At 43.7% G+C, this 23,958-nt stretch overlaps 2 protein-coding genes across 10 annotated transcripts in view; one reads left to right on the top strand and one right to left on the bottom strand.

Annotated features, from left to right (window-relative positions):
- The window catches only part of IQCK (IQ motif containing K), a 54,621-nt gene extending 39,146 nt beyond the window's left edge, over positions 1–15,475 (top strand). For 3 of the 4 annotated variants that reach the window (XM_040647449.2, XM_046900696.1, XM_040647453.1), the window contains exon 9: positions 2–6,269. In XM_040647449.2, coding sequence (XP_040503383.1) covers positions 2–153 — 152 coding nt within the window. In that variant the 3' untranslated portion in view covers positions 154–6,269. Of the gene's footprint in view, position 1; positions 6,270–14,327 lie in introns of those variants that run through there. The other variant, XM_040647454.2, reaches the window with a different exon arrangement.
- On the bottom strand, positions 5,876–22,102 carry GPRC5B (G protein-coupled receptor class C group 5 member B). 6 transcript variants are annotated; one of them, XM_046900693.1, is made up of 5 exons: positions 21,943–22,102; positions 17,433–17,547; positions 15,483–16,496; positions 10,915–11,027; positions 5,876–9,571 (listed from the first exon to the last, which is right to left on the bottom strand). In XM_046900693.1, the coding sequence occupies exons 3-5, from the start codon at positions 16,486–16,488 to the stop codon at positions 9,527–9,529; spliced, it is 1,164 nt and encodes a 387-aa protein (XP_046756649.1). In that variant the 5' UTR covers positions 16,489–16,496; positions 17,433–17,547; positions 21,943–22,102; the 3' UTR covers positions 5,876–9,526. The 6 variants fall into 6 exon arrangements, with proteins under 6 accessions (XP_046756649.1, XP_046756650.1, XP_046756651.1 ...); XM_046900694.1 differs by lacking the exon at positions 21,943–22,102 and adding an exon at positions 20,962–21,433; XM_046900695.1 differs by lacking the exon at positions 17,433–17,547 and having other exon boundaries at positions 21,893–22,102.
- Positions 22,103–23,958: the final 1,856 nt, after the last annotated feature.

Raw genomic sequence — 23,958 nt, 5'->3', positions numbered from 1 at the left:
GCTACTTACCTGGAAGAGCTGCAGCAATCAGCTCCTGCTGAAGATGCGCTGGTTGCCTTCATTCTGGAGTTTTCTCTCAGTCCAGGATCTTCCTCCTTGACTGGGTGTGTTTCTGTGGCTGCCTCTCCTTGGTTGATGGCTGGGCAGGCATAGGCAATGCAGCCCCCAGATCAGGAATTCTGCATGCTTTGTGCTCTCCCAGACTCAGGTGTTCGTCTCAGCTGCTCGTGCAGTTTAATAGATGTCAGTCGGTGCTTTCCTCTTTGTAAACTTGAATTGTAAAAATGCCATCCAGATATTTGGAATTGAATGCTTTAACTTTTGGTCAAAATATTAGTTTTAAATACTGTTAGAGATCTTCTGGTCCTTTTTCTCATCTCCATTGCTGCCTGTTGCTAGCTGGGGGTCTCATGCTTCCCTAGTCTGAACCTAAGTGGATAAACAAATTCCCTGAAGTAGTTTGTTCTCCAGGCATTGAATACAGCCAGTGTGCCTGTGTATGCCTGGCACTTCAGGGAGGCCCTGGGCCACAGCGAAGCCCTGGGCCCGGAGCCGGGGCTGCTCAGGCACCACCTGCCCCTCTGCTGCCATGTGTGGAGCTACAGCCAATGTCCTTGAGGCAACACTAAGTGATTCACAGCCTCTGTGGGTGCTTTGGAGAATTAGGTTTGTCCTGTCTCTGTTCTATGTCCCTCTTACAAAAGTATCGCTACGTGATTGATCTGGGAGTTGCATTTCAGATTCGTGAGAAGCGGGCATGTCTTTGGGCACAGTGTTCCAGTTATGTTTTGCTTCTTTTTGTTATTGTTGTTTTTTTTCTTTTTTAATAAATCTTTTTTTCACTTCCCTATTACGAGTGACCGAACATTTCCTGAAGTGAAAGGTTTCGCTCACAGTTGCCTGCATGTTGACTTCCAATAGTAAGAGGCTAAAATTATACACATTTTTCATAAAGAGCTGTCTCTTTGAAACTCAGGTCTTATTTCAGAAAGATTGCTGGCAGCTCCAGTTTCACGTTCAGGCTTCTTTGGCATTTCACTGGGAGGCGAGGGTGAAACTGCTTTCTATATATATATTTTTTACTATAAGCCCTTGCTAATAAGTTATTCCAATATATTTTCCTTAATGGATTTTCATCTTCTTATTGTTTGAGTCTTTTTTCATTACTGTTCTCAACCATTTAAATTACTAAATGTAATTCTCATCGTTCTTATGATTTAAACAAAGAGTGTGGGTGTATAAACCTTTCATAAGCTTCTGTCACAAACCAGTTGTATTTTACAGTAGTATGTCATAAAGTAGGTCATAGGCTGTTCAATGTTAAGTGGAAACAACCAAATTTTACAGAATACCGGTTTATTTGTGCATTAAGATGAGGGAAAATAGCCTGTTATCTAAAATAGATGGTAAGGATGTTTGTACTGAATGTATACGTGAAAAGGACGAAGTCCTAGGCAGGCAATCCTTAGCTGTGTGGTTGGAGTTGAATTACTGAATATTCCAGTCCCAGGAGTTGACTGAAACTGTAAACCTGAATGCATTCAAACTCTGTGCTTCTTTTAGCCATTGTCTGTGCCTTCAATATTGCAACATATGTATCATAATCTATGTAGAACAAGCTGCATTTCCAAGGCATATGGCAGACAAACAAATTATTGTAGTGAGAGCTGCAAGTCAAAAATATGGCCGAATTAACAGCTTTGCTCAGAAACCCTCACCTTACTTGCAAGGAAATTAAGTGCAGTCTCCGCTGGTGTTAATTGTTGTAGCATCCTGGGATTTAGGACATGCATGTGGCTGCAGTTTGAAATAGGAATTGTTAAAATCAGTAATGTGAGTGCACTGGTGATAACAACCTTAACTACGTATGTCGTAGAAAACATACGACCTGTACAGATAGAAACCATATATCAGAAATAGGTGAGATGCCCTATTCTATTTGTCAGTTTTAAATAATGAGCATTACCAGTAAATCTTGAAGAAATTATGAGACTCTTCTAAATACCACTATAAGATGTGGGGGTGATTATTTGTCACAGATTGGACATTTGGACTGTTCATTTCACATCCTGAAAAGTGATTGCAGAAAAGCACCTGAAAAGTTCTCTCCTTTTCCTTGTTTGAGTTTTTGTTTTTTATAAACTTACACTGCCATAATGCCTAAGAGCCTCAGCTGCTCTGTGCCTTAGGTCTTGAAGCAGGCACTGATGTTTTAGAACAAGATAAAATACTGTGATGATACCTTATGTTTCACTTCTATTTAAATCTCACATTCCACTTCCTACGAATGCATAATTCGTGATTAGGCATTCCCTATAGAATTTTTCATGCATTCTGTTACATCAACAATTTGAGAGTTAAGGGGTTTGTCCTTTTTCTGGGAGCTGAGTCCAGCCTCCTGTCAAAATGGTTCTCTTGTGCTGCCCAGACTGGCAGCAGTGTGTGCTCGCAATCGCCCCAGCCTACCTGGCATCCTTAGGCAGCTCGTTCTGCCCGGTTATGTCCATATGCCTTTCCCCAGCATGTAGGAAATCTCTCTAAGGAAAAAGGGATGGCTGATGATGCAGAATCGCATTTGTGCAACGGTGGTAATCTGCTAGCATAAGGAGGGCGAGGGATAAAATGGGAGCAGTGCTGTTCAGCTTTAACATTTTTAAAGCAATTGAAAATGGAAATGGGTCTTTCTCTTGCTCCTGTTGAATGAATGGCAGGACTCACAATACTTAAGTGGTCAAAATTCAGCATATAGGTATCAGTGGTGGTAAGCCAGTTCTTCATATCAGCATTTATGCTATTCACTGTTTTTAGACAGGTGTTGCCTGAAAAAATGTGTTGGATTATCAGCTCATGTAAATTGATCTAAACTTCGTGGGAGCTATGCTAACCTACCAACAAATCATCTTTCTTAGGCCTTTAAAAATATTAAAGCAAGTTAGTTCAGCTTGAGGTGTCACAGCCTGAAGAATGTTTCTAATGGAAATTTCTAGTGAAAAGACTTAGGCAGGCAGACTTTGTTCCCCATCCTCCCAGCCTATCTGAATCCTAAGGACATCTTACTTTTCTGTCAGCATAGGACGCAAGTACATGTCAAAAGCTATTTAAATAACTCTCTGAAATCCAGATTCATGGTGACAACCAGTGCTTCCTATTTAGTGTGATGTGATTCAAAATTGTTATGCTTAAGTAGCACAGGTTATGATAAGACATGGAACCTCCGAACTAAAACCTAGAAGCTACCTGGCTTGTCCTAATGTTGGACAGCTTGTGTGAGCCCTGGGCTTTTGGAACTTGTTGCATTTATTGTGAAATTTTTACAAAGGACAGCCTAATTACATCAAGGAATATCAAATAATCAGATATCTGGCCACCATGGTCTTATTTGGGATTTCCTAGGCATAGTCTGTGACTTCATCTTTGCGTCTTTATGTTTTCTACTAGCAAAGATCTTCCATGTTGGCAGCATTTTGAGCACCTTAAATTAGCCCATCAGAGTGCTGCAGCCCAATTTGTATTGTGGGTATGTACCAAAGGGGGTTTTGTTTGCTGGTTTACAGCTTCATACCTCAGAAAGGTAACTAAGCACTCCTGAAACTGTATGTGAGAGTCAGGATTTTTTTGGCTTGCATGTAAACTCTGGCTTCAACGTAACTATTTATGAATCTTCCCAACAAATGTGCTTGATGTGAAAAGTGTACAGTTTAGACAATCCATCTTGTAAGTAAATCTTTATAATTTAAAATTTGTAATTTAATATATTTGTAAAATATTAAAATATTAAGAATAAAATGTGCCAGCTGGAATCATAGTATACTGAGAAACCAAACTCTTCTATCAAGAGAAGAAAAACATTATGTTAATCTGTATTACAGCATTCTGAAAGAATACAGAGCTTTGAAAACAGCTTTCATTAGGAGTTGGGACATTTTACTTTTATGTAGAGCTTTTGTTCATTTAGAACTGTTTACTCCAGCAAGCAACCTTGTGCTCTTTGTTTGACTCATTTTTCCCATTTGGCAGACCCTTTGCAATCACATGGATAACATTCTTCTTTCTAGCGAGACATAGAAAAACTATTCATTACTGACCTTGCTTGTTGTTCTTAATGACAAAAATATATTTATGCACTAGGTGAATTGTATGACTCATCACTGACTTTTAATTGAAAATTCTTCACAGCAAGGAACTCAAAGAGCTGCTTTCATTTTTAAGAACCCGGTGACTTCTTACTGGCACCCTCTGCCCTCAGCTACGCATGCCCTATTCCCACAGGCAGCACTGAGAACTGTGTGCAAGTATCTGAGTGCAGAAGCTTTGTTAGAAAAAAAAATGCCATAGACAGAAAAAAAATACACCTTTTTGGCTGGATGGGGGATTTTTGTTTTTGTGTTGAGCAGAAGAGCATCTGCTGTGGAAGTATGGATGTTTTGGAAAGCTGAGTATTTAATATTTTATTAAAGTGGGAAGCAAACGGGAAGCCTCGGAACATACACAAAATGATTCAGCATTTCAATTATGGTTTTCTCAGCAAGCTCACGGAACACAGAGCTCATGAGCTAACTTGTGTAGTACTGATTTGAAAGGTTAGCATGATAGTTTTACTTTGACGTGTGAGTTGTTATAAATCAAAGGGAGGTGACATCTGGAGCCAAGGTGAATTTCTGTCCCAATGTAAGTGACCACAGTTTTGTTCAAGCAGATGGGATTAGCAAATTTAGCTAAAACGTTTGTGTCCACATTTGTATTCCCGAATGGTTACATAAAGAGCTCTTCTGATAGGCAAAAAACTATGGATAAAATAAATTGTGTCTTCAGTTAGCATAAACTGGAGTTCTGACTTCTGCAGGGCTGCAACAATTTGTGCAAATTCATGCTCTGTTCATAATAGTCTCATTTTCAGAAACACTGTGAAGGCAAGGAAAGCTAGGGCTGCTCTGCATTTCTGCAGGGGAAAAGTCAGGACCTTTTGTTACTACTTAACATATGTGCTAAGAAAGTGTAAAATTCAGATCACAGTAACAGCATTTTCAGTGATTTCACATATGTGTACTTACTTAGAAAATAAGCAAGCAGAATAAAAATCACATTGGGTTCTCTTGCAAATGACCCCATGGTTTCTTAAATTCAGCTTGGCCAAGCATAGCCCCACTTAGGCCTTTGTAATGTCACAGTTAGAGATCTTTGTAATTCTCTTGCTTTTTCCATATAAGTCCAACAATGGTCTAGTTGACTGGAGGGTAGTCATGGTAAAACGTGGATACCACCTAGCTCTGTTGTGATCCAACATAGATTTCTTCCATGACTTATACAAGCTTTGTGCTCAGGGACATTATTTAGTGGAGGGTTGTTAGAGTTAGGGTAGTATAGTTAGGTTGTGGTTGGACTTGATGATATTGAAGGTCTTTTCCAACCTGAGCAATTCTATGCTTCTATGATTCACTGTTATACCAGAACCCACCCCTCATTTTTTTTTCTCCTTTTGGATGCTGATGCTTTTCACCAGATCAGGAAAACCTGAAGGGAAAACTGGTAAGACACCAGCTGTGTGGTCCTGTCCCCTCCTTTTCACAGGCATTAGCAATTGAGCCAGATCAGGAAACTGCCGAGCCAACTGGAAGAATAAAAATTAGCGGTAGTGTTAAGAATTTGTCTGCACAGCTCCTTGAGTGGCTCACAGTGGGTTTGGGGGGTGCCGGAGCCAGGAGCAAGTGTGGAAATGTGACCAAAGGTGGAGGAGCCAGTGTCCTTCAGTTCAACTTAGCTCATATTGCAGAATCGCACCCACAGTGTCACTGCAGGATAAAGCTGTCTGTAACACCAGAAGTTTGCTTCTGCAGAAAAATTCTATGTAGATTTTAACACTAAGTTAACACAGACATTGTAAGTAAATAGTAAAGCCTTTATTCTCGTTAAGAACAGCATTTTGAAAATAAAACATTTGCCCATGCTTTACAACCTTTGTAGTTTTGTATACGTATGTACAGACATCATGGTACGCATTGATTGTCTTGAAAATCCTTTAAGATGTACTTAATAAGATACCAGTGTATGCAACAACCAGCGGAAAAAAAGGTATGTTATAAAACACACATTAATACATTTAATAAATATATATTATCTATCAAAAATGAGCGTTAGCTCTCATCAATTAATAAAAAGCACCTGCTTTGTAATCCTCCAAGTTGGTAGAGTAGTCCAATTGTTTTATTATAAAAGCTACAATGCTCCCTTTTGCACTGCCTTTGGTGAGGCCCAACGCATCAAGCTCCAAAGCCAACCAAGATGCCCGTGTTTACACTAAAAACAGATACAACTAGTTCTGTATTTCATGTACCTTGTTTATAGAAACACGTATATGTACTGAGAGTGCTGTTCTGAAGATGCTACATATTTTTTGGCCAATGTCAGACACCCTCAGCTCCTCTGAAAGCAGGACAGGACCTGTAAAAGTATGGCTCTGAACTCTTCTTGGCCACTGCAGAAGCCAGTTATTAAAAATCTTGTTCTGGTAACAATTTTTTCAGATGTTTTACAGTTTCACTTTTCTGTATGGAAGCACCGTGATCACATAGCCATCAAGGGACAACGCAGTAGCTTTTATACTATAAAATTCTAATTAACTGAACTGCGAAAGGCTTGTGCTTACACTTACTTACTATGTTGTTCACAGATGCTCTACATTCTAGACAACTCATAAAAGGCAAAAGTAAACAAATTGTTGACTGTAACAGAAGTATAAGCTAATATAAAGGTGCATTTCTTCGATCACATTTTTATTTGGGGCATTTAACATCATGAACCAGTGACTTACAAAAAAAAAATTGCTTATTACTAATTGTACACAGTTGGAAAATAAAAATCTTCCTAACCTATTGCCACACCCTCACCACCACAAATTAAGACCAATCCTGCCACTTCGTAATTCTGTGAATGGCCCAGGTGACTAACCAGCCACACTGGTCATGCCAGTAGCAGCCTGTAGGATCTGGCCCTATGCTTACATAAGGCCTTAAATTCCAATCAGCTTCATTAGGAACAGGATTGGGAAGTCTATTTATCAATTCAGTCACATCTAGAAAAAAGCACTTCTTAAGAGAACTACATGTTGTACAGTTTTGTCCAAGGCCTGTAACAGTTGTATTGTAATTCCTAAATCTCGGTTGTAGCGTGATAAGCTTTTTAAAAGAAAGCTGTCCTACCATTTATGCCATGGTCATCTTATATGTTTTTACAGTAGAGTTTTGTGATTTTTTAAATTTGATTTTTAAAAACAAAGCTTGGCAGGCAAGTGATGAAAACAGGTTTTATATTGTTCCAAGTGATGCATTTTCAGGGTAAATATCATGAATGCTATCTTATTTAGGTAAAGCTTTGCTTTTAACAAAGCAAATGTATTTCTAAGTTACAGGATAGCATGCAATATCCACCCCTACCCTACTTGGTTGCTTAGGCCATCTAGTTACTTAAAAAATAAAATAAGCAATCCCTAAACAAGCACATGCTTCCTTTGCCTTGAGGAGAGAAGGGCAGGGGGGAATATCCAACATGGAGCTAACATGTTCCTTTAGTCGTGCATGACAGAAAAACATTGCTTCTGGAAGAGAAGAGCTGTGAAGTAAAACCATATAAGATGATCATGGCAAGAATGGCAATATATATTCCTTCATACATATATATATATATATATACACACACACATACACACACACATGTATATCTGTGTGCAACACTTAGGTCTTGCAGCCTCTGTACCTGTATGTAGACTTACTGGTATCAAAGGGACTACTTGTGGGAGTACAGTCTGCAGGACTAGGTTGCTAGTTCAGCAGAAATGGAGGTAAGTGGAGAATCAGGAAGACTCTTAAAAGATAGAATACTTGTCTTTCTTCTGCAGTAGATAGCAAGTAACTTCTTTCTGTGAAGCTACTAAGCTATTTAGTTATTTGTACATTATATTTTTTTAGTTTGAAAATATGTTTTTTATTATATCATATGCAAAGTTTATTTGTTAAATGTTTCCTATGCCCTCATGTAAAAACAATTTGCTTTTAGAACTGAGGAAAGCTAAGATTAACACTGGCTAAACGGTGAGGATACGGTGATGTTTTCAATGTCCGATATGTATTAAATAAAGGAATGACTGCTTAAACATAATGAAAACCATGGCACAAACAATGGGCAATGGGAACCTTTTAAATAACCTAGAGAAAACAAAGATAAAGAGCTTTGAGAAAGTCTGCCATATTTTAACTTGAAAAAGTGGAGGCAGAGGGGAAGACTACGGAAGAAACCACCTTAAAAAACAAAAACAACAACAAACCACCTCCAGAATGGAGATTCTACCCTCTAGGCACTAAAATGCACAACCATATTTAAATGCACAAACAACTGCAGTCAATGAGACTACCCATACAAACAGGGATTGGAAGCAGCAGCCTCAGCCCTATGCGCACTGCACTCCTCCCAACAGGCGGTCGGTGCTCTGCAGCTGCCACTGACCCCCTGGGTGCCAGCCTTGGCCCACCTGCACAGCCTCCAGCCCACCACTATGGACAGACCTCGGCCCAGCAGCAGACAGACCTCAGCCCACCAGTAAGGACAGACCTTGGCCCACCAGCACCGATGGACATCACCCTTCATCTGCTATCACAATGCACTCGTGGCAAACACGAGTCACGTTCTCTCGCCAGCTAAGTCTTTGCAAAGCGTATCCTTCCACAGATTCCTTTAATGGCTTCTTCTGTAGGAGAAGTGAGAACGCGCAACTCTGCTCACACCCAGGTTGAGGAGCAGGAGAGAATCCAATTCCGGGCTGCCAAAGAGCTGCCTATGCTGGACCTGCACTCCTCTGCCTCAAGAAGCTCCTGCGCTCACATGAAGCACACACAGACCTTACATCTCTCCAGAACTGCTTCTCATACATGAGCTTTTTGAGGAGAAGAGTGTCAGCCTACAGCATAATGGTAACGGTGTTGCCACAGAGCAGTAATACATGACTGCAAGTGATGCCGCATCATGTTAAAGTACAGCTGGATAATGAGGCAAACAATATACTTTTCATGACATTTCAAATGAAAGGAAAAGGAGCAAGATGGAAAGAAATCCTGCATGTCTTCACACTGTGGTGACAATCTCTTGTGGCAACGTGAATTAAGTTTAGGTGAGAGAAGGGTAGTTTGCAAGCAGCTGGCATCCAATAAAAAGAATCAGGCTTGCCTTGCACACTTGTTACTGCTTACAGACAAGGGAACATCTTACATTTCAGACTACAGTATCCCCCTCTTCCATTTTGAAGTGTGCCTACCTCTATTTTAATTCAGATTTAGCTTCAGACTTATAATTTTCTTTTTGCAGTTAGTTTATCCGTTCCGCGGTGTTCACATTTACACAAAACCCTCTGTGGGATTTCACAAGCTCCTGGATGTTCTGTTGCTTTGTTCTGGTACTGGTATCAATTCCTCCCTCAAAGACACACTGCCAGGGAATAATTCTGCAACAAGGATTCTCATTCTCTACAGCCTACAGCCTTTCACCAGAGGTGTCGTCCAGTGTAACTTGGCGGAGCTGTTGGTATCTGCAAATAAGGATAATAAACCCGTAACTGAGAGGTCTGGTCTGTTCAGTAATCAGTGTTACCATGCTACATGTACAGTGTTTCCAGAGCAAAGGACTACAATGAAACTCATGTTCAACCCACATGGCGTGTCTACCTCTCTATAAAAACCATGGCTATATACACACATTTCTCTCTCATATTACTATCCAATGCTCTCCAGTAAGTTTTGTATCCACCTCAAAACAAGACCAAACAAATTCTCTAGTTTCTCACCATCCTTAAACTGCTTTTCCCTGAGCTGCATATTCTGGTATCAGAAAACACAGGCATGGATGAAACCATGCATCAAAAGGATGCTATTCATGACTGGCAGCAAAGCACAAGCCCCTTTTTATTCAAGTTGATGCGTTCCCACTGTATTACCCACATGACAGAAGCTTTGTATCTAGTCTGCCTTGTTCACTAAATCCAAACAAAATGGTATTTACTTACAAACAAACAAACAGGAGACCTGCCTTCGGATTGTATTATTTGGCTTTAAATGTAGAGGCTGAGTTATGGAATCAGCTCATGATTCAAAATTAAAAAAAAAATAATCGTGTAGAGTGCTTATGGATAGATTTTTACAAGCACGTAGATATGCATGAAAAAATATGGGGATGAAAATTCTTTTTCAACATTATGCCTACTCTATGCCACTTCTTATGTGCAAATTACACGCCATGCTGGAAATATCTGGAAGGTCTGTTTGGCATCAGCTCGCTAAGCCATTCTTATAGCTACCAGGCTGCAAAAGACAGGTCTATGGAATAATGACATGCCAAACTATTGCCTAAGGGAGAAAGATCAGTGTTGTTATCATTAAAATATTCTACATTGCTCTTATTTCCCAGAGATCTTTAGGTCTATATCTTACAAAGAATTATGTACATTTGCAAGACAATGGAAACTAGGTGAGAGGCTATCACTATCTGCTATAGTGATTCTTATTTAAAGCGAAGTACTGGCTTGCAAACATCTGTGTGATTCACAGTGTCTTGAAAAAAGATCAGGTTAGAAATTGTGTCTCTTAATCGTTAACCTTAACACAAATGTAATTCAGAGGGGTTACTGGATAGGTAGAGTCACCAAAGAACTTGGTCCTCCCAAGCTACAATGCAAAATATGAATGGACAATTAATGAAATGCAAAATACTTTCAAATGACATCTTTTCTAGAGGGGGAGGGAAGCATTACATGCATGCTTGCTGCTCGAACTTTCATTTATAGCTTTCCCCCTGCTCTGAACAAGCTAAATGCAGAAAGCTTTTCGGTCAGTAGCAATTGCATATATCAGTACATCATCACATTTTGATACTTACAGTCCCACCATTTAGCACAACTGCCATCTCAGTTGGCTGATAAACATTGCTTCTAAAAGGAGCACTAGGTCGGCTTCCCAAACTGCCATTGCGAAATCCTGCCGTCCTTAGCGCTGCGTTTAAAAAGAGAGACCGTTCTTAGGAACACGAGTAATGCTGTGCATCCCTTTGAAGTCATAAAATATCGTGCTTCCAGTGCAGTTACTGGGAACTGTGCCACTGGTTTTAACTTTTATGCTGCCGCATCAGTTTCTGTATTGATTCTGAAGATCAGTTTCTCTCACAGAGTTGGGGATGGATCTCAGAAAAAATAATGTTTTACACAAACGTATCTGCGTGCGGTGGAATGGGGGAAAATTTCTTGAAACTTGCTTAGTTTCATTTCACCAGGAGTTAAATACCCTCAGTGCAGCTGTGATGCATCTCGAACAGTTTTTTTTGCCAAGTGCTTTCAGCATCAGTCTGGATATGTCGGGGTTAAGTGAAATGCTATTACACTTTGCTTTCTATCAAACTGGGAGGATAGAGATCCAAAGCACTGCTTGAGCCAGCAAGCATGCTCGCAGTCCCCCTGAGCATTACTTCAGCATGACTAGCACGTAAGGACTTTCCAGATGTTTCAGATTATATTTACCCTGAGAAACAAGAAATATGAAGTAAATACTGGTTTCGAATAGCTTAAACGTGGCCATTGACTGAAGCAAAAGAGAAGGCACCAAATGTCCTTCTGAATGCTTACAGCAGAACTACATTAGCTCCTCCATGACTTTTAGCACAAGTTTGGATTCAGGATGTATATTCTGAAAGAGATGCAGAGTTAGGGATGTGCTTCTTTCTGTCTAAACCAGTCTGGGGATTGGCACACACACACTCCCTTTTTACTTCAGGGGTAAAGAATGGCTTCTCTGAATTCAGATGTGGCCTGGGAACAGAGCTCGTTTATACGCACTGCGTGAGCAGTTCCAGCGGGCAGTGCCCATCTGTCAGCTGGTAAATAGGTGCTGGATCAGGCACCTGGGGCAAGAATTCTGCTTAGATTTAATTCAAATTACAATTCTGCACTCTCCAGCTGAAAACACAGAGGAACTAAGTTGAGAGGAATTTCAGCATAAACTTTAATGAAGTCAGGATTTAATATCTTTGCAGCATGTGCATCAAGATTTAAATGGAGCCTACTGCTATGCACAGTCCTCTGTTCGCTGCTCTCTTCTCTCTGGGAGCAGTGCACAGAGATGATGAACAGAACTGACTTAGCACAGGTATTTAAAAATCCAGCCCTACAAGTGCTTAGCTATTGACTTTACATATATACAGATCCTCACTTGCTCTATACTGAAAATTCATATGTATATACACAATAACATATATATTTTTTTCCAGTACACTAGAATAGAGGCTTTCATCTGCTGTTCTCCCACAGTTCTGTATCTTTATTTTATATATAACCATCTCAGGGTCAGTAGTATTCTTTCTTTGCAGTTTGGCTTCTTACTGTGCCTCAGACACAACTGACTGCACTCGTATTTAGTATTACACAAAGAAAGAAGATCTCCTTATAATGCATGCTATCAGTAAAATATTTACACATTCTAGTATATAATTTGTACGGTAATTTCAACCCTATCATGAGAGTACCTTCAAAATCAGATTGCTGAATTTTCCCTCCCTATTATTGCCAGAAGTCTGCAACGTGAGAATCAGAGACAGAGTTTGTGAACAAAACACTCATTTGAGGATTTTTTTTTTCCTAGTAGTTCTACTATTTTCCTTGTACTTTCCCTGTTATTATTAAATACAGCTAGTCATGTAGAGGATCAGTAGGTAAAAAAAAATTGCCAAGGAGGTTTGAACAAATGTCAGCTCACAGTCTCCTGTGTGGTTTTAATTGTTAGCTTTGTTTGTAGGTGGCTCAGAGGATGACTTCAGTACTAACAGTTAAATGAAATTTGGCGAGCAGCATTGCTTCTTAGGCTTGGGTTTCATGACAGCTGCAGAACTCTACATTTCATGCCCTGGTTTTTCATGCAGAAGGCAAACTGTATTTGCTTTGCTGAAGCTACCCTATTACTGTGCATTGCACTTCTAGTTCTCTGGGAGCTCACTCAAGTTGCCCTTTTCCAGGGATTCTAAATACTTTACTAATATTTTTACAAGACATAGGAATGAAAGTAAGTCTTCTAAGTACTTTGACATGTCTGTTATATGAATGTTAAAGTTAGTATGTTGTTTAAATGATGGTTAAAGTAACTGAATATATAACCCTTATGCCTTATTAATACTTAATGGTATTCCTGGAACGGAACAGATCTTGTTGGTAAGTATGTCTTGGGGCTACATTTCAGTGAGAAAAACCAAGAATACATGCTTATTTGAACCTGTAATTTAAAAGTTATTCCAATTCTGAAAATTATAAAACCTTTAAAAAAATGAAAAAAAAAAAAGAAAGAAAATTGCTTTATACAGTGTGAATTAATGAAAAATACATTCAACCAAGCATGTTTTCTCAGTAAAGCTGTTTGTTTAAACAAAGTCAGGGAATGCAGAGTTGATTTCTTGTTAAAGAACCTAGAATCATCTAGGTCAGAAAAGACCTTCAAGTCCAACAATAAATCACGTCCTCCAAAACTTTCCAGCTAGCAGAGCTTATAATCTGAAACAGTATGCATAATTGAAGAAAGTACTCTTCCCTTAATTTCTGAACTCTTAATTACACATTCTTGAGTTGAGTTTAATTAAATGAATAATGGAAGAGAATATGCCATAATATGTGACTTGAGTATTTTTACTTCTATTTCATGCTGTACTGTAAGTTATGTCTCCAAACCCTGTTGTCGTAGTTCAATACACAATGTAGAGAACCACTGCAAAGGAATAATGAACCTGTTTTGATTTATTAAAATCCAATCTTTTCCTCTGCATGCCATGAGGATAGAAATGACATTCATTTATTAGGATAAATATTAACTAGGGAATCAGATAAGGAATTATTTTATATTCAGATTAAAACAGAACATCGTAAGTTACACTCTAATAGATACTATAATGATTTTATAGCTGTCAGACATCTACCCATGTCACTAAAAAACCTGATAACTGACCAATTAGATCTAAATGGAACGTCCAGTTCTTTTTTAAGTGTAAGCATGAATGAAAATAATGGAGGGTGAAAGATCTTATTTTTTTTCTTAGATCTGTCTTAGTCAGAAACAACTGCTGCAGTCACTGCACTTACATTACTATGACATTAATTGAATGGGGGATCGAGAGCAGTAAAATAAAATAGAAGTGCATTTATAGTCTACAGTGAAGTTCCTTTGGAACGCTGGTAATGAGCAGCTATTCTTTTGTTCACATTTTGTTTTACCACTGCCTTGTTATGTCCTCACAAGACCTTAACTCCTTTCTCTTTAAAGCTTCCATCCAAAGAGGAGACCTTTGAAGTTGCTGCTAAAACGCATGGAGGGAAAATAGCTTCCTGACCCAACACTGTCACACACGAGTGCTCTTTTCCTTCATGCCTGCTCTACATCCAGAGGAAACATCAAGACGCAAGGAAAATAAAGATATGTGAAGACAAATAAAGAGGTAAAGTGCCCAGACAATATAACCAAAGCCTTCTTTTGGGGACTGCCATAGCAGTGTGGCAACCATTGGCTTGGATACTAAAGCAGTTTGAGTAGTATCCAAATCCTTTCTCCAACCGTGAGACATCAGCAGAGCACAGCCTACCCTATCCCACACCATCAGGTGATTTCCATCACTGCTCACATAAGCATCCCTGGATATTTTCTGATACGTGTTTAACTTTCAGCAATGCTTTGGATCTCTTGAGCAACCAGTTTGCTGGCCCTTCTGGTAATTGCTCCAACATCTTCATTGCAAATTTTCATTATGTGTCATCACACATTGTTCTGTGTCAACGAATGGCTGTGACAAGGAAAGCAACCATTACTGTGAAACCTGTCTGTGCATATTCTGTTTGCACGTTAAAGTCTTCAGAACAAAGACTGTCTTTGAACTTGTCTATATGCCACCTTGCGTCTTTTTTTCCAGTGTCACAATAGGGCACTGAGTCTTATTTTAATAGTAGTGTGATTAATAATTTTTATTCTGTTGCTGAAGAGACTGAGCCTTTGTAGCATGGAGAACTCAATTTATTTCTTCTTTTTTTTTTTTTCCCTTAGGAACAAATTTTGTATAAAATGTTACTAACTAAGAAGGACAAAAAATGTTGTACTGTTTCAAAATAGAAGTTATTTTTCCCACTGTGTTTTTCTTCTGCTTTTGGTGTTGTCCTTTTACATTTGAAATTGTTCCATTTATCAAAGAAAAAAAACCAAAATGCAAAATCCCAACATTTTAAGCAAACATCTGTTTTCTGTATTAAATTTTTTCATGTTTTTCTCCCACTAAGGTGGCTTCCTAATTAAAACATTAAAAGCAAGCTATATGTAAGGTATAAAATATGGCCTTTGTAGTAAGCCTTGTTTTCAACACCTGAAAAATATCTCACAGAGATGATTTTCTTTGCTACTACAGAAATAAAGTTCTCAATAGTAAATTCTTACCTGCATTATGTTCGTCCATAGAAAAGGCTTTGTTTTCCATGTAGCTCCGAGGAAGCTGTATATCTTCCTCAAAAGCAGTTTCGCGCATCCTTGGCTGTGAAGTGTCAAAATAATTGGGAGTGTTTTCCTGCTGCGATGGAAGGATGGTACAGTGGACCTCTGGGATAGCATGAAAAATAACAAACACCCAACCACTGGACACCAGTGCAATAGCAAGAGTGGGATCACTCCATTTGTCTCTTCTCTTTAGTTCAGCATTACCAAAGAGGTACATAGTCATCCAGGCTACCCAAATCAGAATGGAAAAAAACAGCGTTATAATCAGGCATACTCCATTTTTCTTCCATTTCTTAAACTTTCCACAGAGAGTGAAAAGAGAAAACCCCATGGTAAATACCATCAGGAACATAACATAAATCAAAGCCATAGCAAAATCCATTGGTTCATAGCTGCAAGCCATCTTGTTATCTCTGACAACTGTCAGTATTAACCACTCAGTTGCAATGATGACCTGAACAAGCATCAGGCAGATGGCCACACCAGCCAGATGCCAGCCAGACGGACTCTTCCCATGCCGAACTAGTCTGCGAAGTCTCCAAGCCTGAGCTAGCAAGCACGAGAAGCACAAAGCAAAGATAACTCCCCACAGAAATCTTCGGGTAGAACACACCATTTCATCTTCCTGAATGATGAAAGCAAACGTCAGTCCAAACAGTCCAAGTGTCCCAAACAGAAAGAGGAAGTGCATTCCCAGGGGGCTCTTCTTCTCTTTTTCCTTGATGAAGGGCAGCCTCACCAGCAAAATCAGCATCAGCAGTAACGTTGTCAGCACACCTGCTCCCGCAACCGCCTCCACAACTATTCCCCAGATGGCATCCAGGTCACAGAGGTACACATACTGCGGGAGGAGGTCCAGTCCGCACCCTCGTGGCGTGCTGGAGTTTTCAGAAGAGCCATAGCTGATGACGAAGAGGACGAAGAAACCAATGGCCGGGTAGGTTTTCATTTTTCTGTCTGAGACAATAAACATTTGGGTGTTTAGCCACAGGTCACTCTGAAGGACTTGACAGCAATTGGAAGTAGTCTGTTTCAGTAGCTCATATTTACTCTCTTTTCTGCACGGGATTTTCAGCTGGATTAGCATACCCCTATGCCCCTTTGCTGCCCTCCCTCAAAGAAACTTTTGCCTGCTGAACACAGAGAGCAAACTGATTCATTTCTGTGTTTGCACTGATCAAAAACATTCCCAAGCACTGTCCCTGCAAATATCCTAAAACAGCCAGAATAAATTATTTACCATGTTGTGAAGCAATATATTATCTACAGTATTTTACTGTTCAGATTCAGGTCCTTAAAGAATGTGTGAATTGCACTAGACTATCAGAATTAGACCATTTCACAGACTTGCCCCTTTTATCGGAATGTAGACAGAGCAAAAACTTTTTTTTTTCCTAAAGGAAAATGTTCTTTTCCTCCTCAGTCAATAGGCAGTTACAACATGCATTCCCTTCAAAGCCCAGGTATTGGGTTGCAATTGCAAATGGGAATGGCTGGCTAGAGAAACCCCCCCGTGCTCTGCAACAGTGGCACACACATGCAGTGTCATCAATCAACTAATCAAAAATGAATGACTCTTTGTGCTTCTTAGCAAATCTAAAGCCATTCAAATGAAACAAACAACAAAAACCAGAGCATCACTCTCCCCGGGATACAGAGTGAACAACTTTAAACTCTCCAGGACCACAGCACATCACACTTGCCATCGGGACCACCAGGCTGGACAGATTCCAACAAGTCAGGACAAATTCTTACTTTTAGGAAGAACACGGATTAGGTGGTTTTAAGAGATAGATGTAACAATATTTGCTGTTACCAAGCGAAGCAGGGCACTGTTAAAATGTACCCTTTGAAAGAACAGTCTGCCCAACAGACAGTAAACACAACACATACCAGATAGGAAACCTCTTTCTGTTAACTTTTGCTTGCATAGTGCTGTGGGTTTCAGGTGGGTTATGCTCAGTGATGTTAGCTGTGTGCCCAGCTTAACATGCTCAGAATAAGGCCTCTGTGGAAGAAAAGCACCGTGTAAGCAGGCACTAATGTTACTCACACGGCATCCTTATGACACAGAGCAAGACGTAGAGAAGCTATCAGTAGCAAAGTACATGAAGTCCTAAATGACTGCTCGCTTAATGATGTTTTATAAATCAGAAATGCATCTAAGGAAAACATTAAAAAGTTCACTCCTAGCCATTTTCAACTCTTCGTTAATGGTTCACTGTTGTTATACTGGACACGATCAGTCCTAACCGATGCAAAAACCATTCATACGCTGCATGAAACAGCACAGACTATTACAGATGAGAATGATGGGTTTTCTCCTGCGTGCTCTAGTCCTTTGATGTCCGAAGTTAAATCCTGAGGACCTCAACCTTTAAACATGTTCACTCATTCCCCTTTCACTGAGCTATGAATCCATTGTAGGTCTCTGTCTTGAGACACATGACAGAAATTATTCTGTTTCCTACCAGAGGCACCAAGACTACAAATGGGCTAACATAAATGTGTAATGGCTTTATGCTCTTCATTCACACAACAGACAAAAAAACCTACTACAAAACTTCATCTCAGCAGTGGGAGCTATGATACACAATGTGATCTGGGTTGGACAAATGAGAAGAAAGTAATGACTGAGCTGTGCTTGCCCACAGGAGCGACAGGGTCCTTGCACTTCTGGGAGGACTAACATGTTCTAATGATGGTATGACACGCAGATGGTAAAAAATGATTTTTTTTTCTACCTTACTGTAGTTTTATTTATGGTGAATCAGTAGAAAACTCACTTCTTTGTGTCTGATATGCGTTTCCCAATGACTGTCACAACACATTAAAAAACACTTACTTTACGAAGAGAAAATTAATCATCAGTGAAATATATTCATTTTTCTATTGAAAATGGTCACGCTCAATAAATCTGTGCTCTGTGAGTTCATAATTAACTAGAAGGAAGCACTCCAATTTTGCAATCCCTTCTGTGCACAGGCGATTCTTACTTCAACTGCTGCATTCACTTGTTAGAACACGTAGAATCTCCTGAGAAGTGTGGAACGGTCAGTGTCTGCTGATGCACAAAGGAAATCCATGGGTATCCATGAGGGCACTGCTGAAAACCACTGGCACCAATTTCAATAAGCAGGAGCTTATGTGGAAAATTATTCAAAACTCCTTATAAAATAATGTATCTCAAACTGGAAGCAACAAACAGCCCTTTAAATGAGGATGATGTTTGTTTTCCACTATCCTTTCACATATATGCACTACATTGATTTTAATACCGGCTTTGTTTATTCACTGCTCTTCAAAGACCTGAGGGGTAATGAATTAAGAGCAAGTGTTGCCAGTTCTAAGATATTTTCCAGTTTTCTGGTTACTTTATTCATGTCATGTAACCCTCATGTGATGGAGCTATTCTAGGACAGTCTGTTTCCATGGCAATGGTGCTGCATGGGTAAGCAGTCATATTGTCAGCCCATCACTTCTTTCCTCTTCCTATGTGGAAGTGTTTGGGAAGGGAGAATTAATGACGTTAAGTATTTCCCCCTACAAGAAGGAATAGTTTCTTCCAGAAAAGGCGAATGAATCTGTGTCAAAATATATTCAGAATTCAGACAAAATACATCCTCAGAAAGGCAGAGACGTTCAACTCAAGAGAACTTTTCCTAAGTTACTTTGATTTGTGAAATTACTTCCGGGAGAGCTGATGGAAATGAGCAGTAGCTCTCTTAGAAGGCACTGACAGAGCTGCAGTATCAAACAAGAGCTCACTGGGACTGCTGACAGTATTCCTGGTGTGGAATCACATTCCTGTCACATGTCAGCAACTCATGCTGACCCACAGAGCCTTTCTGCACCACAGCCTGCAAGCAGAGCTCCATACGAGGAACTTCTCCCCACTGCCATTGGTACAGCCACGCTCACAGCAGTGTACTGTGGACTGACTGGGTCACAACCAGCACCGTCAGCAGCCTCACGGGGATGCCAGCCAGAATCCTTCCAGTACTGAAACTGGCAGTGCACCCACAGCACTGCGTGGGCAGGGGAGAACAGTGCAGCACAACATACAAGTCTGGCACAGGAATATCACAGCTTCAGCTGAAGCCACAGACGGAGTAAACGTGAGGGAAAACCAGAGAGCATTTTTGCCAGAAAAGTTGTTTTGAAAGAGCAAAGGATATCAGTGTGGGTTTGTTGTTAAAACAGTGGCTTCCTCCAGCCTGTGCCGTGGGCGGTGAGCCCATGTGCCTTAAGGCTCCATAGCAAAACCGGTTTCCATCTCAGCAGCTGCTCACATCGGTGGCTGCACAACGGTGCTCCTTCCTCTTTACGTCCTCTCAGCAGAGGTGCACAGCCCGGCAGTGCGCTGACACATCGCTCTGCCACCACCGGAGCTGCAGTGGGAGCAGAACACGACTGGCACAGAGACATTGCAGTGCAGTGCCCAGCAGCGTGGCACTCCTCACAGCACAGGGGGGGAACTGCTGGCACAGGAGGAATCACATCGAGTCTCCTTTTTTTTTTTTTTTTCTTAACCTCAGATCCCCCTCCAAAATTATATTTCATTACAACCGGTTAAGCTGACATACCTGAGTCCAAGAGCAACCACAAGCATATGATGTGAATCGAGAAGCTTCAGACATTTCAGACACAAACAGCAGAACAGCTGCAGAGCCAGGCCGCAGCCAGCAGTCCCAGATCCGCTCCCAGCACAGCAGGGACTGCACTTTGCAGCCAGCACAGCCCCTGTGCTACAGTGCAGGGGCAGTGCACAAACCATGACAGGAGTGACATGCACGGGGCCCATTCACGGCACAAAGCACAGCTGTGGGCAGCTCAGCGGGAAGAGAAAACCGCACCGTTCTCCTCCTGAAGTTGTCACAGCTAAAAATCAGTGAGACTTTCCATTGCTAACATCTTCTGGCCAGACTGCAAACATCTCCCATTCAGTCAAAACTATACTCTATGCTGCTAGAGAATATCTATGTGTAAAGAACAACACTACAACCCTGCAAAGATGTAAGGTGATGGTATTGATGGTTTGCTGTGTTACCCAATCCCCTTTTTACAGTCCTAACGTTAACAAAGCAATGCAAGAGGATGCATCCAACCACAGAGGAGGAAATCAATCTGTAACCGAGCTCAGGAGGAGCTCCCAGCCCCTGCTGCCCCCCAGTCGCAGTGCGGGGTCTCTGCCAGCACCTTCTGCTCAGGTGAGGAGTGTGCTCGGAAGCAGACAGCGGAGCGGCAGCAGCGCAGCCAGGACGGGACTGCCGGGAAATGCATTTCTGGAATAACAATTAACGCTGCTATTGCGCTGTGAATGCAAAACTACAACACTGATCGAGACGTGCCCCGTGTCAGAGGAACGCTCGCGGCTGCACAGAGCACGGCCCGCTCCGAAGACGCACAGAACGAGACGTACTCCGTAACACGCGGCGATCTCTCGGCAGCGCTGCTCCCTTCGCTCCGACTGCGCTGCCCGCGGTGCCCGCACTGCCCGCGGCTGTCAGCCCCGACACGCTGCGCTGCTGAGCGCGATCGATGGCAAGCGGTCAATGCTTCCCTCTGCTCCGACCGTTCTCAAACAACTGTTTCTCTTCACGTCACAGCCTCACACGGACGGGTTTCCTCACGACGAGAACACCTCCGCACCTCCGCACTGCGCTCCGCCGCTGAGAAGCGCTCGGCGCTGCGCCCGTAACCAACCCCGGCGCGCAGCTCCGGTGGAGGAAATCCCGTTACCGCGGGATAACCATTAGCTCGGGCGTAAACAAAGGGTTCACATAAGTACTAAATCCCATCGCCGCTCGGCTGCGGGGGGCGGGAGAACACCGAGGGCTCTGCATTGAGACACAGCCGCGGCGCGGCCGCCCCGAGCGGCACCGCTCCGCCCCGGGCCGCCCCTCCGCCCCCCGCGCCTCCGGACCCGACCGAAGCGGTGGGGTCAGCGCGAGGGTCTCCCCCGGGTCGGACCCAGCGCCCCGCGCGGAGCTCCGCTCCTTCCCACGGGGACAGCCCTGTAGCCGCCCCCCCCTGCCCCGCGGCACCTCCTCCCTCCGTCCCGTACATGCCGCTCCGGCCCCGCTCTTTTGTCCCTCCGCTCATTTATCTCCCCGCTTTCTCTCCTTGCCTCTCCTCCTCCCCCTGTTCCCCTCGCTCTTCTTTCCCCCCGTTTCTGAACTCCCCTCGTCGTCAGTCCTTCCCAGACCCCTCCTCCACCCCCTCGCCCTATATCCCCTCTAATCCCCTTCCCTCACTCCCGGCCCCAGCCGCTGTCCGCTCCCGTTCCGCGGGCACAGGGCAGGGCGGGGCGGAGCGGTGCCGCAGCTCCGTGCCTCCCACCGTTGGCGCACCTGCCCGGGACCGGGGCAGCCCCCTCTCGCCCGCTCGCTCTCCCACTCACCGCCGGTGCCGCGGCCGAGGGCGGCGGGGCAGCCGTGTCTCACCCGCCGCCTCTCACATCCCGGCGCGGCGGTCAGAGAGCGCAGCGCCGGACTCCCCCCCCGGGCCGGCGGCGGCTCATGGAGCGGTGCTGTGCGCGGTGCTGCGCGCCGCTCCGCGCTGCGCTGCCCGTCCCGCCGCGCTCCGACCGCCCGCCCGCCCCCTCCCACCGCCCCGCCCCGCCCCGCCCCGGCGCGGCCGCACGGCCCCGGGGTGTCCCGGCTGTGCTGCGTCCAGCGGCGGGCATGCAGACGGCCGTTGTGCGCCTACTCACACACACGCACACAGACACAGCCGCGTACAGAGCTCAGTGTGCAGCGCGGCACGTATACACCTCCACGGGCACCGTACCGCGGCCGCGGCTCTGCGCTGCCGTGCGGTGATGTGAGCGCGGAGCACGGGTGTGCGGCGGCCCCGCGTGCTCCGAGCGGTGCGGGTGGAACACATCTTGCGGCCTCGGGGCTTCGGCGCGGTTCTGAGATCCGCGATAGGCCAGGGACGTTCCTCGGGTCCGCCACGAACGCCCGCGCCCGGCTCTCGGAGGAAGCTCCGCGTTCGGCGGAGGAACGCCCGAAGCGCTCCGTGCCGCGTTCGCTCCTGCACAGAGCCCAGGACAGGGCCTCGCAGCCCCGCACAGCCCCGCACGGCCGCGCGCCGTGTGACCCCGCGGTGGGACGGGACAGCAGCACCAGAGCAGTTCCACGTTTCTCCTCCTCCCCCGAGTTCCGATTCTGGACTCGAGGCGCGGGCCGTTTCTGAGGCGGCGCCCCCCGCCCCGCCTGTGTCGGTGAGACGCGGGGACGGCCCCGGCGGCGGCAGGACGGGTAGAGGCGCAAACGACGGCACGGAGAGGTGGGCCGCCGGAGGATGGATCACAAGGACTCATGTGATGGAGGTTTTGGCCCGCTCACAGTGGAGCAATGAACGGAGCCTTTCCGCAAATGCAAATTTTGTCATTGTTCCTTTCCGTGCTCCTCTCCCACCGCCCCTGGTCCGTGGAGAAAGCGGCCTCCCCCGTCCGCCTTCTGCGGGCAGAGCAGGGAGAGTGACACCACAACCACTCACCGGCGGAGTGTCAGCAAATGAGCCCGATTCCTGTCCTGGGGAAGCATTTTGTAATACTGCCTGCCCTGAAAATGCAAAGAATGGAACACGGAATTCTTGAGGAAATGCTAAGAGGACTTCATGTTGTAGCGGGACTAAACCACAGCTCCCTCTGCATTACTTCCTTCTAGCAGTTAACTTGGAAGATGTGTTCTGAAAATGTACTTTTATGAAGGAGAAAAGCCCCTCTGCCACTCAGGCACCCACTCAGCAGTACCCTCAGCACCCCCTGCCCGGGGGACTGGGGTGGGGGCTGGGCAGAGCTTCTGCACTGATGTGTACTCCCAGTTCCTGCACAACACCTGCTGCAAAAATTCCTAATTTTTAACTTGTTTTCAGTATTCGTCTTCTAGCTTACAACAAGACCTGTGTGATGCTGCACGTCCACAGATTCCCTCTGCTGCAGCAGTGCTTTCAGCAGTACTTGACAGCAGAAAGAGCGCATTCCAGCCCTGTGTGGATGGCACTCACCAGCAACAAAGGCCAAATGCACACTGCCACAGCCCACTGCCCTCATTTCAGAACTACTTCTGTGTCCCAGGGTGACGTAAAGGCAGTTTCTGCCCTCTGTTCTCTCCTTCATCATCAGACAGCCAGGAAGGCGCTGTGCTTTCTGCAGGAGTGGGGAGAAGCTGTCAAACAGCATTTCTCCACCGCTGTTCTGTCCCACAGTTTCTGCAGAACCTCAATAGAGTGCTTCTGAGGCTGCTACCAGCACCGACCTGTGCTTGTGTCAGTGCAGTTTAAACACAATATTTTACTAAGAGATGAGCAGTAGGAACAGGAGATGACAGTGATCACTAAGCCTGTGTTGCTGATGTTTGCACAGCAGGAGCACGTTGAGGCCCTGGAAGATGCAGGGCTGTGCTGTGCA

The sequence above is a fragment of the Gallus gallus genome, chromosome 14 (genome assembly GCF_016699485.2).
Source record: "Gallus gallus isolate bGalGal1 chromosome 14, bGalGal1.mat.broiler.GRCg7b, whole genome shotgun sequence".
In the NCBI taxonomy this organism is placed as follows: Eukaryota; Metazoa; Chordata; class Aves; order Galliformes; family Phasianidae; genus Gallus; species Gallus gallus.
The sequence above is the reverse complement of the archived record's forward strand: the minus strand, read 5'-3'. Positions and strand labels throughout refer to the sequence as shown.